The 14,508-nt window shown below is 39.8% G+C and overlaps 2 protein-coding genes across 5 annotated transcripts in view; both read left to right on the forward strand.

Annotated features, from left to right (window-relative positions):
* The first annotated feature begins 7,450 nt into the window (after positions 1-7,450).
* LOC135522910 (flap endonuclease 1) lies at positions 7,451-12,589 on the forward strand. Of its 3 annotated transcripts, none has more exons than XM_064949601.1 (12): positions 7,464-7,569; positions 7,803-7,897; positions 8,003-8,105; positions 8,278-8,380; positions 8,628-8,691; positions 8,805-8,914; positions 10,177-10,313; positions 10,511-10,577; positions 10,727-10,858; positions 11,057-11,208; positions 12,031-12,145; positions 12,341-12,589. In XM_064949601.1, exons 1-12 carry the CDS (start codon positions 7,469-7,471, stop codon positions 12,416-12,418), a joined length of 1,257 nt encoding a protein of 418 aa, XP_064805673.1. In that variant the 5' UTR covers positions 7,464-7,468; the 3' UTR covers positions 12,419-12,589. The 3 variants fall into 3 exon arrangements, with proteins under 3 accessions (XP_064805675.1, XP_064805673.1, XP_064805674.1); XM_064949602.1 differs by having other exon boundaries at positions 7,483-7,558; XM_064949603.1 differs by lacking the exon at positions 8,003-8,105 and having other exon boundaries at positions 7,451-7,558.
* A 770-nt stretch (positions 12,590-13,359) lies between these two features.
* Positions 13,360-14,508, forward strand: part of LOC135522911 (B-cell receptor CD22-like) — a 43,112-nt gene continuing 41,963 nt past the window's right edge. Inside the window, exon 1 of one of the 2 annotated variants that reach the window (XM_064949606.1) lies at positions 13,360-13,919. The gene's annotated coding sequence lies outside the window, so the exon portion shown is untranslated. The remainder of the gene's footprint in view (positions 13,920-14,508) is intronic. The other variant, XM_064949604.1, reaches the window with a different exon arrangement.

Below are 14,508 nucleotides of genomic sequence, written 5' to 3' on the forward strand. Positions count from 1 at the left end.
CTACTCATACCAACAGCTCCATACGACCCTGTTTCACAATGCTAGCCAATAATACACAGGGGAATGTCTCAGTGGTAAATCGACTGTTATTTTTTTCTAAATGTGTGGTTGTTTGGAAGGATTCTTATAATTAAGGTTGAGATTCAAACACAGGTTATTCTCAAATAATGCAGTGTTGGCTAATTATATCAATCCATCTTGGTCTGTTTGGACTTTTTTCCCTTATTCATATGTTTTATCTCAATGTTGCCTTATTTTGTATTTTTTTTAAATACCTTTCCAGAGTATTTAATATCGTTGACGAGTTCATTGCTCCGTGTGCCTTTTTGCTTTTTTACACAACTCTGACAACGTTTTTCACTGTCTATGTTGGAAGTGGCAGGCTTTTTTTTTTTTTTTTTTTTAAGCCATCACTTCACTACAGATGCTACACATCTGAATGTGTGACCTTTCTCTTTTCTACTTTTTGAATTTTTACCTATTTTTCTCCCCAACCTTTTCCCCATATTTTTACAAGTTATGCTTTGTGCTTTTTTTCTTCTATTTGGATCATAAACCCTGTTGGTTTACAGTCCACCTGTAATGAAATGATGTGGCCATGTTGGTGGGATTTACTTTTCTCTGTCTTTACACGGGGCAGTTTTTTGGAGAACCCGCCAACTGTTAAAAGCTCTAAACGGAATGCTTCGACCAGGATTTTTGGTAATGTCATCTTGTTGCCTGATTTTTCACTCTTGCAAAGGGGAAACAATGACTGGTTGTACAAATAAAGCATGTCTTATCAGAGCAAACACTGACTCGGTTTGTGTGTGTATATATATCTCGTATTACTCTCATATCTCATTGTAATAATGTCTTTATTGAAGAGATTGTATTTACATTGGAACCAACTCAGTCGATGGCAACTATGGTACACAATATTGGTCCATCACTGACATTACATCATGCTAGAACTGATCCTTCTGCCAAACCGCAAGCCTGCGTCACACTGACACATTCACGTCATACACTGTCATCCCCTTCTAGAACAATTAACAAAATTCCTTGCTTCCCCTTTCAGCCTTTGTGGCAGTCTGTCTGACATCTATATTTATTTTCCCCCCACAGGAGGTCTGTACACAGCCCTGTTAGTCATTTCCAAATGCATCTTTCCCCACTTCCTTGAGGCGATCATTGGCCTGTATGTGATTGGCTAAGCAAACACCCTTTTCGCTTTGCTTCCACCAATCAGATTAACTTCCTCAAAAGACAGGACACACATTGGGTGTGTTCCTCTACTCAGATGTTCCTGACACATGCCAGGTCTTACAATGCCTGGATAGGTATTTTACATATCTACTAGCCACCTTCTAGAGCAATCTGGTGCCCGGCGTGCAACCATTGATTGATGCAGGCAACGTCTGAACAGGGAAACCCAACCTGAAACAAACATTCAAACTGGGCCGGTGTGTGTCCTTACCCTGAGGATGCGGTAGACGTCTATGCAGTCACTTCACCCCTGCCTTTTATTTAACTAGGCAAGTCAGTTAAGAACAAATTCTCGTTGACCATGACGGCCTACCGGGGAACAGTGGGGTAACTGCCCTGTTCAGAATTACAGATTTTTACCTTGTCCACTCGGGGATTCGATCCAGCAACATTTCGGTTCATGGCCTGCTCTAACCACTAGGCTACCTGCTACCTATATGTACAAATAACCTCGACTAACCTGTACCCCCGCACATTGACTGTGTACCAGTACCCCCATTGTTATTTTATTGTGTTACTTTAGTTCATTTGGTAAATTTTTGTTAACTTTCTTGAACTGCACTGGTGGTTAAGGGTTTGTAAGTAAACATTTCACGGTAAGGTCTACACTTGTTGTATTCGGCGCATGTGACAAATAAAGTTTGATTTGATGTAGCGAATGAAGTAGGTGAGCACCGCCGAGATGCAGGCGCATAACACGAGGATGATGCTACACAGGTTGTAATGCTGGTGGCGAATACGTAGTACAGCTCCACTGAGATGGCACTGAGGGAGGTTAGGGCAATACGTCAGACATACAGCATATACACTCTTTATGTCTGTGTGTTGTTCAGCGTTCTGTGACAAATTACTTTGAGCTAGCTACTAAAATTCCAATCAGAAATAGATTGCCCTGACATAGAGAAAGGGGGAGGGAGTGAAATGATTAGAAACAAGGCTATACACAATAGATGTATTGTCTGGGTGTTGTTCGGCGTTCTGTGACAAATTACTGAGCTACTAAAAAGGCCAGACCACAAATCAAATGTGATTGATTAGTTTTATACATAACAAGGGAGCTGGAGGAGGGGTGGAAGGGAGGGAGGGAGTGAATGAAGGAAGGATGAAAAGAGGGTGGTAGCAAGGACAGTTCAAGACACTACACTACTGTGTAATATTTTTTTTATTGTAATTGAAACTACAAGAATTGACAAAAATACATTAAATGTACAATATATGGAACATTTACGAAATGTATGGCATGATTCATAAAATTAAATTGGTCCGGTCACCTGAGAAGAGTCAGGAGGAAATTCCAGGCCCTGGTCATGTATCTGTGTGTAGAGGAGGATATTCCAGACCAGGCTCTGGCCATGTATCTGTGTGTAGAGGAGGATATTCCAGACCAGGCTCTGGCCATGTATCTGTGTGTAGAGGAGGATATTCCAGGCCAGGCACCACATATATCACACTTTCACAAAATGCTTGAAGACATGGCTAAAGGTCAATCAGATTTGTGAACATAATCCCTAGCTGTGTATTGCCGCTTTCCATTTTGTCTAGCTTGTGAGGTGTGGAAACACTTTGTTGCTTTTATGAATTTTGTCCTGCTCATTTTTGTCCTATGTTGCTCTGTCTGTATGCTATGTCTTGCTTGTCCTATGTTGCTCTGCGTGTGCTCACTGCTCAATGATTGTCTATATTGTAATTGTTTTTAATAACCTGGCCAGGGACTGAGGTTGAAAATTAGCCGGCTGGCTAAAACCAGCACTTTTACTGAAATGTTGATTAATGTGCACTGTCTCTGTAAAAAAAAAAAAATAAAAACTCAAACAAGACACACAGGGGTCAAACGGGAGAGCTTCAGGAGCCTATCAAGATCCTGTCGTGATAATAGCTCTCAATTTCTACTGACTACTTTGTCACTGGCATGTCCACATACATCCACACCCATGTTCTGCGCTTATCAGATTTCCAGTTCTTATGTCACACAGACAATTTTATCCTTTAAAAATATTATTTTATTTTTATTAACAGTAACATACAAAACATAACAGCCAGAGTGATTCCACAAAAAAAACGAATCCACATATCAATTCAAATACAGACATGTAGCGAATAAAAAAAATACATTTGGTTTTGTATACGTTTTAATGACTCTAAATAGCATTCCACATCAGATTTTTAAAAAATGAGAAAAGGGGCTTTTTCTTCATAAATTTTGATTTATGTAAGAAAGATGTTCCTCTTAAAATAAAGAGATTTATGACATACTCACGTTCAATTGTGGAATCAGTGTAGTAGAATAATATGTCAAACTTAGAAATGTCAATGGTTGTATGCAATTTGAGGCCAAGATATAGTTTTACATCAGTCCAGAACACTTCACTATTTAAACAATGACAGAATAAGTGTTCAATAGATTCCGTTTCTAGTTAAAAAAACTGCATTCACTGGTAACATGAAGTATATATTTAGAAATCAAGCTATTACACGGATAGAATCTATGGATAATATTAAAGGAGATCTCCTTTACGTTATTGGTCACCATAAATGTGTGTGGAGTGAGCCAAGCACGGCTCCAGTTTACATCAAACAATGAAGGCCAACAAAATATCGCAGAGGGAATAGACTTCCTGTAGAAAATATCCCTTAATAAACAATTGTTGAATTTCGTATCTAGTAGACCAATGCCATTTACCTGGATATCACCTACATTCGGATATATTCCAAAATATACAATATTCTGAAGAAAAGTTTTTATCCCACGAGGTATAGCTTTAATAACAGTGTCATATTCCTCGCTTAAAACCTCAAAGTTGTATCTTTCCATGAATTATCTCCACGTAAATAGGTTCCCACTAATATTAACTAATTGTCTGGACACGGATAATGTTTTTCGAGAACCATTTATGGTAAAATAACATATTTTTTCTATGTAATAACGACCCATTGTGCCATATAAAACATGTATGAGGTGAAAAGTTGTGTTTATAGAACAAAGCCGAGCACATTAAAGCCTGCTTGTGAAAAGCTGCCAGTTTCACAGGAAGTTTACCAACAATATATGGACATTGTAGTAAAAACATGAAGCTCTTCGAACTTCTGAAAAACAAAATGAGGTATAATGTTCCAGAAACTATGAGGATTTTTTATGTACCTTTTAATCCAATTGATTTTTTATATCTGATTGAATAGAGTGAAGCCTAAGACATTTAGACCGCCATCACAAACCCTGTTGGTGATAACATCTCTTTTTTATCTTATGTGGCTTGTTTTTCCATATGAAGATGTACAATAGCCTATCTAAGATACAGCAAGTGGATTTGGGAATGTCAATAGATTGAAAAAAAAAGATAGGATGTACGAGATAGCCCCTCAGCTTTGGATAAAAGCACCCTTCCTTGAAGACTTAAATCCCTCCCTAACCATGATATTTTTTTTGACAGATTCAGTTACAAGGTTCAAATTAAGATCATTCACAGCCTTCAGATTTTTGGTGATCTTTACAGCGAGGTAGGTTACAGTATCTTTTTCAGAGATGTTACATTCTGCTGGATTGAAAGCTCCTTTCAAAACAAACATCTCAGATTTGGAAAGATTTAATACCAAACCTGAGATTTTGGAGAACTGATTCACGATATCCAATGCTAATATTGTTATCTAAGGAGTAAAGATGATCATACAATTTAGTGGTAAAGTCTGATAACAACTCTCTATCCTCAGTGGTAACCCCATTAATCTGAGTGGTTTGATGACAACTCTCTATCCTCAGTGGTAACCCCATTAATCTGAGTGGTTTGATGACAACTCTCTATCCTCAGTGGTAACCCCATTAATCTGAGTGGTTTGATGACAACTCTCTATCCTCAGTGGTAACCCCATTAATCTGAGTGGTTTGATGACAACTCTCTATCCTCAGTGGTAACCCCATTAATCTGAGTGGTCTGATGACAACTCTCTATCCTCAGTGGTAACCCCATTAATCTGAGTGGTTTGATGACAACTCTCTATCCTCAGTGGTAACCCCATTAATCTGAGTGGTTTGATGACAACTCTCTATCCTCAGTGGTAACCCCATTAATCTGAGTGGTTTGATGACAACTCTCTATCCTCAGTGGTAACCCCATTAATCTGAGTGGTTTGATGACAACTCTCTATCATCAGTGGTAACCCCAGTAATCTGAGTGGTTTGATGACAACTCTCTATCCTCAGTGGTAACCCCAGTAATCTGAGTGGTTTGACAACTCTCTATCCTCAGTGGTAACCCCATTAATCTGATGACAATCCTCAGTGGTAACCCCATTAATCTGAGTGGTTTGATCTCTATCCTCAGTGGTAACCCCATTAATCTGAGTGGTTTGATGACAACTCTCTATCCTCAGTGGTAACCCCATTAATCTGAGTGGTTTGATGACAACTCTCTATCCTCAGTGGTAACCCCATTAATCTGAGTGGTTTGATGACAACTCTCTATCCTCAGTGGTAACCCCATTAATCTGAGTGGTTTGATGACAACTCTCTATCCTCAGTGGTAACCCCAGTAATCTGAGTGGTTTGATGACAACTCTCTATCCTCAGTGGTAACCCCATTAATCTGAGTGGTTTGATGACCTCATCCTCAGTGGTAACCCCATTAATCTGAGTGGTTTGATGACAACTCTCTATCCTCAGTGGTAACCCCAGTAATCTGAGTGGTTTGATGACAACTCTCTATCCTCAGTGGTAACCCCATTAATCTGAGTGGTTTGATGACAACTCTCTATCCTCAGTGGTAACCCCATTAATCTGAGTGGTTTGATGACAACTCTCAGTGGTAACCCCATTAATCTGAGTGGTTTGATGACAACTCTCTATCCTCAGTGGTAACCCCAGTAATCTGAGTGGTCTGATGACAACTCTCTATCCTCAGTGGTAACCCCATTAACCTTAAATTTCCGAATTGTGTTGAGTTCCCCTCTCCTCTTTTCCAAATTAAAAAAGTATCTACTGTTCTTTTCGCCTTTTTCAAGCCATTGTTTTCTGGATCTTATGAAAGCTCCTCAAGCCTTTTCCTCATACAATGTATCTAGTTGATTCTGTAAATCATTCAATTTAGCTTTCTCAATAAGATCAAGATGCTCAATCTCTGTGATATCCGCATTTGTCTTAGAGAGTTCACCTACCTCACATCTCCTTAAAGCAAGCCGTTTTCCATAAGTAATACAGGCTGAGCGGATTTTAAATTTCAGCAGTTCCCAATATTTACCACATTCTGCATTAGATGTAGCTAAAATCCAGTAAACAGAAATTAGATTCTTAATCACATTTTTTAAATCATCATGCAATAACAATTAGTTATTTAATTTCCAATTACTACCCGAGTATTTCTTACCATTATTGCTGCACATTCTTACAGTCAACCATATGACTCTATGATCCGTCAGGACTGCAGGCAATATTTTTACCTCTACAGTGTTGGGCTCAAGACTTTTTCGAGGTTATCACCCACAAATCAATTCTTGATTGTAGAGAACAATCTCTATTACTTCATGTGTATCGTCTCTCTCCAGGGTTTTTAACTCTCCATATGTCAATTAAGTCCGGGTTTTGACAGAAATTCACGAACTTGTTCACACCAATGTTAGGCCTATGAGGCAATCTATCAGTCTCATTAGAATAAACCATATTAAAATCTCAACCAGCTATAATCTGACTGGACGGATATTTTCTCAAAAGACTTTTAAGAGTTTCTTCAATCTCCTCTAGAAGTAAGTTATTTGGAGGACTAGAACAGTATCCATATACATTACACAACACAAATAATCTGTCCATGTGGTTGATGACCGCTACTAGCCAATGTCCATTGGAATCCATTTGAGTAAACAACCAAATATCTTTGGAATTGTGTCCTAAAATTGCAATCCCAGTTGAATGATTAGTCCCGTGTGCCCAAAAAATTACAATGCCCCACTGATTTTTCCAATAATTATAGTCCTCTTTGCATGAATGTGTTTTTGAACGAATACAAGATCTGCGTTGCAGTCCTTTACAAAACAAACAAAAAAGCTTTTCTCTTCGCCGGTGTTTATTAAATAACTGATATTACTCTCGAATGGAGTGCACTTAATCTCGCTAACCAATCAAATATGATTATTAACTTTCTTTCAAAGACACAGGCATATTAATCGGTTATCGGTCAATCGATGAAGGATTGTTTAATGGCGTTGTACCCGAAACGATTCGAACCCTCGACTTGTAATGCCTGGATTTGGATTTCGCGCGAAATTGAGGCATTGTCTTCGCGCCCGAAGCAGTGGACTCCGGGAAGTATCACGACGAGAACATTCGGTGAGTCGCAGGTAAACAACGGTTTCTTCGCATGTTAGTCATTATACGTCGGTAGTTGATTAACGTCTAATATTGCATAACATATCTACATTAAAATAGCATCATGCAGCACCAAGTTAAATATCATAATTGAGCGTGAGGAGGACACTAGCAGTCTTTCATGTACACAATGCATAGCTAGCTAGTTGCTAACGTTAGCTAATTTGCTCTCAGTCAGCTAACTATCGCATTCATTGTTTTGCAGAGCACATTCCACCATGGGAATTCACGGGCTTGCAAAGTTGATTGCAGACCAGGCACCATCTGCTATAAAAGAACAAGACATCAAGAACTACTTTGGTAACCACCTAACATTACTGTTATTTTTTGTTGTTGTTGCCGTCCAAGCTTTCTCGTCATGCAGGGGTGTATCACGCCATAGCAATGTTCTCTTGACTACTTTAGGGCGGAAGATCGCAATAGACGCCTCCATGTGTATGTATCAGTTCCTTGTCGCTGTCAGACAGGATGGTAATGTGCTACAAAACGAGGATGGAGAGACCACAAGGTAGCTAACTAGCTACATGTTCCCGCATGCCTGTAGAGCTACTCGTGCATGTGTGAGATATAACGTTAATAATAGTGAATTAATATACGTTATGTATTCTTCTAACCCGTTCTAATGTGATATTTTCAAGTTTCAAGTCAGTTTTGTCACGTGAATTTTCTTACATCCTCAGCCATCTCATGGGCATGTTCTACCGGACTATCCGCATGCTGGAGCACGGCATCAAGCCTGTCTATGTGTTTGATGGCAAGCCCCCACAGCTGAAGTCAGGAGAGGTGAGACAGGCTGAGGTCACATTAGCCTCTATGAGTCAGTGTGGACTGGACAAGCCTCCACTGTTAAACTTTTTGATAAAAACACATTTTTCTAACCATCCCTTTACAATGTAGAATAAAATTCATTTGAACTTACTCTGCATCAATGAGAGTATGATGAAAGGTTAGTCTACATGCGTTTACTCAAATATTGAACAATCTAACTCGCTTGCTCGCTCTCTCTCGCTCTTTCTCTCTCTGGTTCTAGCTGGAGAAGAGAGGAGAGAGGAGGGCTGAAGCTGAGAAACTGCTGGCCCAGGCACAGGAAGCAGGTAGAGCAAGTCACCCACTGCAAACTGACATTGATTTACTTCATGTTTGCATGCAAACAGAAATTACACCATGGAATTGTGTAGTGACAACCTATTTTCATATTCACCACTAGGGGAGCAGGAGAACATTGATAAGTTCAGTAAACGTCTGGTGAAAGTCACCCGGCAACACAACGACGAATGCAAGAAGCTGCTCACCCTGATGGGGGTGCCATACATCGAGGTTTGTTTAAATCTCTGTTTAGTTCCTTTGCTTAGCCAATCATAAACAGTTGAATGTTATGTGAATGTAGTTAGGTATACCTATGTCCATAAAGATTTTTTTTCTGTCGTGCATACGCCGTCTCGGCGAATTAATCCATTGCGGAATCCTAGACTAAAAGCCAATTTATGCTTGATCTGAAAATGTGGTGGAGGGTGTGACGCAACTGTGGAGCCTCCACGGACATGCAGAGGCCAAATCAAACTGTGCAGCAATGCCATGCGCCTCCCAAATGTTGTAACAATGCGGAGGGTTCTGTATCGCTCCGCATTGACATGATTGGTTGACGGTACATCCTGATTAAACACAAACTCACTTCCTTCACAACTTCCTTCACAACAGCAATGCTCTGACTTTTGCAGAGGCCGCATCACCGTAAAGGTGCAGACGTCAGATTGACCATGCGGCACCCAGATGCACAATGTACTTCTGTCTCCAGAATGTGCTCTCTCCCGCCAATTTGTGCACATTCATTGTTTCATAACTGCATTGTGTGAATTGTTTGCGTTTGATTGTTAGTGTTTGATTGCTAGTTTGTCTATTCCCCATATACATATATCAAAGTTTCACGTGCGCCGAATACAACAGTGAAATGCTTACTTACAGGCTCTAACCAATAGTGCAAAAAAAGGTATTAGGTGAACAATAGGTAGGTCAAGAAATAAAACAGTAAAAAGACAGGCTATATACAGTAGCGAGGCTATAAAAGTAGCGAGGCTACATACAGACTTCGCTGGCAGTGAGGTTAGACATGCTGATTGAGGTAGTGTATGTACGTGTAGATATGGTTATCCCCAGTTACATTTACTGTTACTTCCTATAATTTTTAATCTACAGTGTTTGTTTGGTTTCGGTCATTTCTGTTTAATGCATTCAATATATTATTATTCCTTTTACCATTCTCGTTGTCAGAGAGGACACATTGTTTGCACAGTGGACAACCTATGCAACACTCGTGAGAAACAATTAAAGGTTTATGTCATTCCCTTTAAGAGTTTTGTCAATTCAATTTAGTCATTGTCTTTTGTTTGGAGCGTTCCTGTCAATGTTGAGTAAGGACATGCACCCGATTACGCTTAGAAGTAGGCCTATAGGCTACCTGGCTTGCGTACATGTGTCGGCATAAATGTGCCCATTTGGGGGATCTGATAGTATTTCTGTTTTGGTTCGTTAATTTGTTCTGTTTTGATAGTGAAGATACAATCTCCCATCTCACCATCTAGGCTCCGTGTGAGGCTGAGGCGAGCTGCGCTGCTCTGGTTAAAGCTGGGAAGGTGTTTGCCACTGCAACAGAGGATATGGACGGTCTGACTTTTGGAACAGGGGTCCTACTAAGGCACCTCACTGCCAGCGAAGCCAAGTACTACTGCACTTCCTATACTACCTTAAACATTACCTGTCTTTTCATCCCATTATACAGTATTTGCAGCATCACAGCCATATAATTTGTGGTCCTATTTTAACAGTAGAAAAAGCGGTGTATGTTATTGTATTTGATGTGTGTTAGATATTCATATTTTTGTTAAGTTTTATAACAGTTATGTTCCTCTATCCTAGAAAGCTTCCTATCCAAGAGTTCCTGTTCAGTCGCCTTCTGCAGGACATTAATCTGACCCATGAGCAGGTATCTCCACACATACTCGTCTTCTGTGGTCAAGAACTGTCAGTATAATGTCATGTTGTGACATCAGACCGTGACCTTTTTGTTTGTAACTGTGTAGTCCTCTACCTCCGCCACACTCACTCTTCCCCTCTCTCGCCTCTCTGTCTCAGTTCATAGACCTGTGCATACTGCTGGGCTGTGACTACTGTGGTACTATCAAGGGAATCGGGCCCAAGAGAGCCATTGACTTGATCAGACAACACGGCTCCATCGAGGAGATTCTGGAGAACATCGACCCGTCTGTGAGTACTGCTCTACTGACTGTCCGTAGCTAAGCAGTGTTCACTGTATTACATTCTCCATTGCTCCTCTTCAGTGCAGACATTCAGGATACCCCCACATAACTAACAGTCTTTAGTTTAAGTTCAAAACAACGATGCAGCAGTTATCCCTGTCCCAGAAGTCAGTCTGTGAGTGTCTGTCTCCTTGGCCCCTTGCAGAAGCACCCTGCCCCAGAGGACTGGCTGTATAAGGAAGCCAGAGGGCTGTTCCTGCAGCCTGACGTGGTGGACTGCTCCACCATAGACCTCAAGTGGAGCGAGCCTAACGAGGATGCCCTCATCCAGTTCATGTGTGCAGAGAAACAGTTCAGGTGACAGATAGTCTGAGCAATGAACATTATTGGCCCCTTAAAAATATATATATGTTTTTACATGGCATAAAAGTAACACCTGTGTCAAACAGAACTTTAATACTCTTTACCTAATGATTTATGTGAGTTTAGAATGGCAGCGGCGAGTCCTAAATTCTCCCATTTGATGTCATCGCATGACGAAGAGGAAATTCAACTAAAGTGGAAGTTGGGATTTGCCCCAAATGGTGTAAATAGTGGAATAGATGCTTCAGTCACACTTCTGTGTTCTAAATCAATCACCTATTCTAAGTGGTGCAGTGCTCTGCTGCCTTTTCACTGTTTTAAATGTTAACATTTACATTTTAGCAGACACTATTATCCAGAGGGACTTACAGGAGCAGTTAAGAGCCTTGCTCAAGGACACATCAACAGATTTGTCACCTAGTTGGCTCAGGGATTCGAACCAGTGACCTTTCGGTTATTGGCCCAACGCTCTTAACCGCTAGGCTACCTGCCACACCAATTTCACACCACATCCACATGTTATGCCATGGTTGGTATCTTGTATTTCAATTTATCATGGATCCCCTTAAGCTACTCTTCCTGGGGTCCAAACACACCAAAGCACCCACATTATATGTAAAACCAGTGAACTACGTTTGTACTGAATGAACTAAAGATTAAACAGTACATCATATAACATCTCTACACCACCACACATCCACAACACAACATGTTCAATACAACAATATCACAATGTGAATCTATGCATGCATGTGTGAGTGATGAAGTTTGTGACTCATCCTTTCAGGTGTGTGTGTGTGTGTGATGTGTTTTCAGTGAGGACCGCATCAAGAACGGCTGTAAGAAGATTCTGAAGAGCCGACAGGGCAGCACACAGGGACGACTGGACACCTTCTTCACCATCACCGGGTCTCTGTCATCAAAACGCAAGGTGCTTAGGTCACTACATCACATACTTGACAGCATGGCACACAGAGGGAGAGAAGTGGAGCTAGAAACCTGAACAATCTAAATGGTTGACAGTTTGTTCTATTACAGATTGTCTTGAGAGAGAAACAACAACATGAAAGTCTCTTGACCATACTGTATCCATGTTAAAATAATCCTCTACTTCCTCCTTGTTTAGGAACCTGAGACAAAGGGATCCAACAAGAAGAAACAGAAGACCGGTGCAACCCCAGGCAAATTTAAGAAGGGCAAATAGACTACAAACAGGAAGTGAAGCAAGTATAGCAGAAGTTGGTGCACGAGTGTATGAATCACTTTGCTGCAATTACTTCAATTATAGTGCGTCTGAGCAAGTCTGTTTTTCATGTTGAACTAGGCAAGTTTTATGAATGTTTATTCTTTTGAATAAAATATATAAAAAAATGGATTTCGGCTTGAATTAGAATTATTTTTATAACAAATTAAATGTAACATGCATTCCCATTCAAGTCAGAGCGAGGGGAGAGGGAGATGCCTCTTGCTGAAGCTTTGTTGCATTATCAATATGACAAACAAAATGTGCTTGAATATAGTCATTAGAAAGGGGAAATGTTTTTATAGCACATTTCTGTTCTTGTGTAGACTTTAAAAGGATCATGTTAAATTAATACTGTCCTTTTTTCTCTCTATATACACACACACAGTGCATTCAGAAAGTATTCAGACCCCTTGACTTTTTCCACATTTTGTTACATTACAGCCTTATTCTAAAATGGATTAAATACTCCCCCCCCCCTCAATCTACACACACTACACCATAATGACAAAGCGAAAACAGGTTTTTAGAAATGTTTGCATATTTATAAACAGAAATACCTTATTTACACAAGTATTCAGACTGTTTGCTATGAGACTCGAAATTGAGGTGCATCCTGTTTCCATTGATCATCCTTGAGATGTTACTACAACTTGTTATCATGTTATGTTCAGCTCTCTTGTTGCTTGTCCCTACTGGGTAGACTGCAGTACAAGTGATGGTATATTGATTCCAGGCTGTTTCACGTCCGGCCGTGATTGGAAGTCTCATATGGCGGCGCACAATTGGCCCAGCTTTGGCCGGGGTAGGCAGTAATTGTAAATAATAGTTTGTTCTTAACTGACTTGCCAATTTAAATAAAGGTTCAATTCAAAATTGGAAGAAAAGAAGATGATGGGCTTTGCCCTATTTGGTGAAAGACCATCTTCTGTATACCATCCCTACCTTGTCACAACACAACTGATTGGCTGAAACGCATTAAGAAGGAAAGAAATTCCACAAATTAACTTTTAACAAGGCACACCTGTTAATTGAAATGCATTCCAGGTGACTACCTCATGAAGCTGGTTGAGAGAATACCAAGAGTGCAAGGCTGTCATCAAGGCAAAGGGTGGCTAATTTGAAGAATCTCAAATATAAAATATATTTTGATTTGTTTAACACTTTTGGTTACTACATGATTCCATATGTGTTATTTCATAATTTTGATGTTTTCAATATTCTACAATGGAGACAATAGTAAAAGAGAGAACCCTTGAGTAGGCGTGTCTAAGCTTTTGACTGTATATAATTAGAAAATTATACTACTTCTTTTGAAAATGCAAATAATTTTGTTCACTTATAAGGAATAGGAAGTACATCACATGCCATTGTCCAACTTGAATTGCAACACTTCAGTTTGTCAGAACTCACTATGGGTGTGATCATCTCCTTTTCTGTGATCGCTTTTCAAGATCGTAAGGCAAGTGTCGACTTCTTCACTATCTTTTCATTGTAATGTTAAGACTCACTGAACTGTTATTACTGGTAATGATTTGAAATGCTGCTGCTGTTGGTTCATGTTATAGCTTCACAACAGAAAGCCATACACTGCGTTCAGAAAGTATTCAGACCCCTTTCCTTTTCCCACATTTTGTTACTTTAGTCTCATTGTAAAACACATTCAAATATTGTTCCTTATCCATCCACACACAATACCCCATAATGACAAATCATTTCTAAAAAATGGTTTTTTTTTTTGTTATTATGGGGTATTGTGTGTAGATTGAGGAGAGAGAACAATTTCATCCATTTTCAAACAACATAACGAGGGGAGAAAAGTCAAGAGGTCTGAATCATTTCCGAATGCACTGTACGCATTAAGGTTCAATGTAATACATTTAAGTGATTTAGCAGAGACACTTATCCAGAACGACATACAGTTGGTGCATTCATCTTATGATAGTCAGGTGATAATCAGGTATATTCATAGTAAGTACACTCAAGCAGGTATCAGCAAAGTCAGACCTATGTGTGTGTGGGGGGGGTCAAGTGGGATGTTAGTTCACAAA

Source organism: Oncorhynchus masou, chromosome 30 (genome assembly GCF_036934945.1).
Source record: "Oncorhynchus masou masou isolate Uvic2021 chromosome 30, UVic_Omas_1.1, whole genome shotgun sequence".
Lineage (NCBI taxonomy): Eukaryota > Metazoa > Chordata > Actinopteri > Salmoniformes > Salmonidae > Oncorhynchus > Oncorhynchus masou.

What these genes read in the sequence shown, in the direction of transcription:
- LOC135522910 (XM_064949601.1), top strand. Translation starts at nt 7,469, where the DNA reads ATGCCTGGATTTGGATTTCGCGCGAAATTGAGGCATTGTCTTCGCGCC. An exon ending in CACAGCTGAAGTCAGGAGAG is followed by an intron (nt 8,381 to 8,627) that starts GTGAGACAGGCT and finishes CTCTGGTTCTAG; the next exon opens with CTGGAGAAGAGAGGAGAGAG. An exon ending in GGCCCAGGCACAGGAAGCAG is followed by an intron (nt 8,692 to 8,804) that starts GTAGAGCAAGTC and finishes ATTCACCACTAG; the next exon opens with GGGAGCAGGAGAACATTGAT.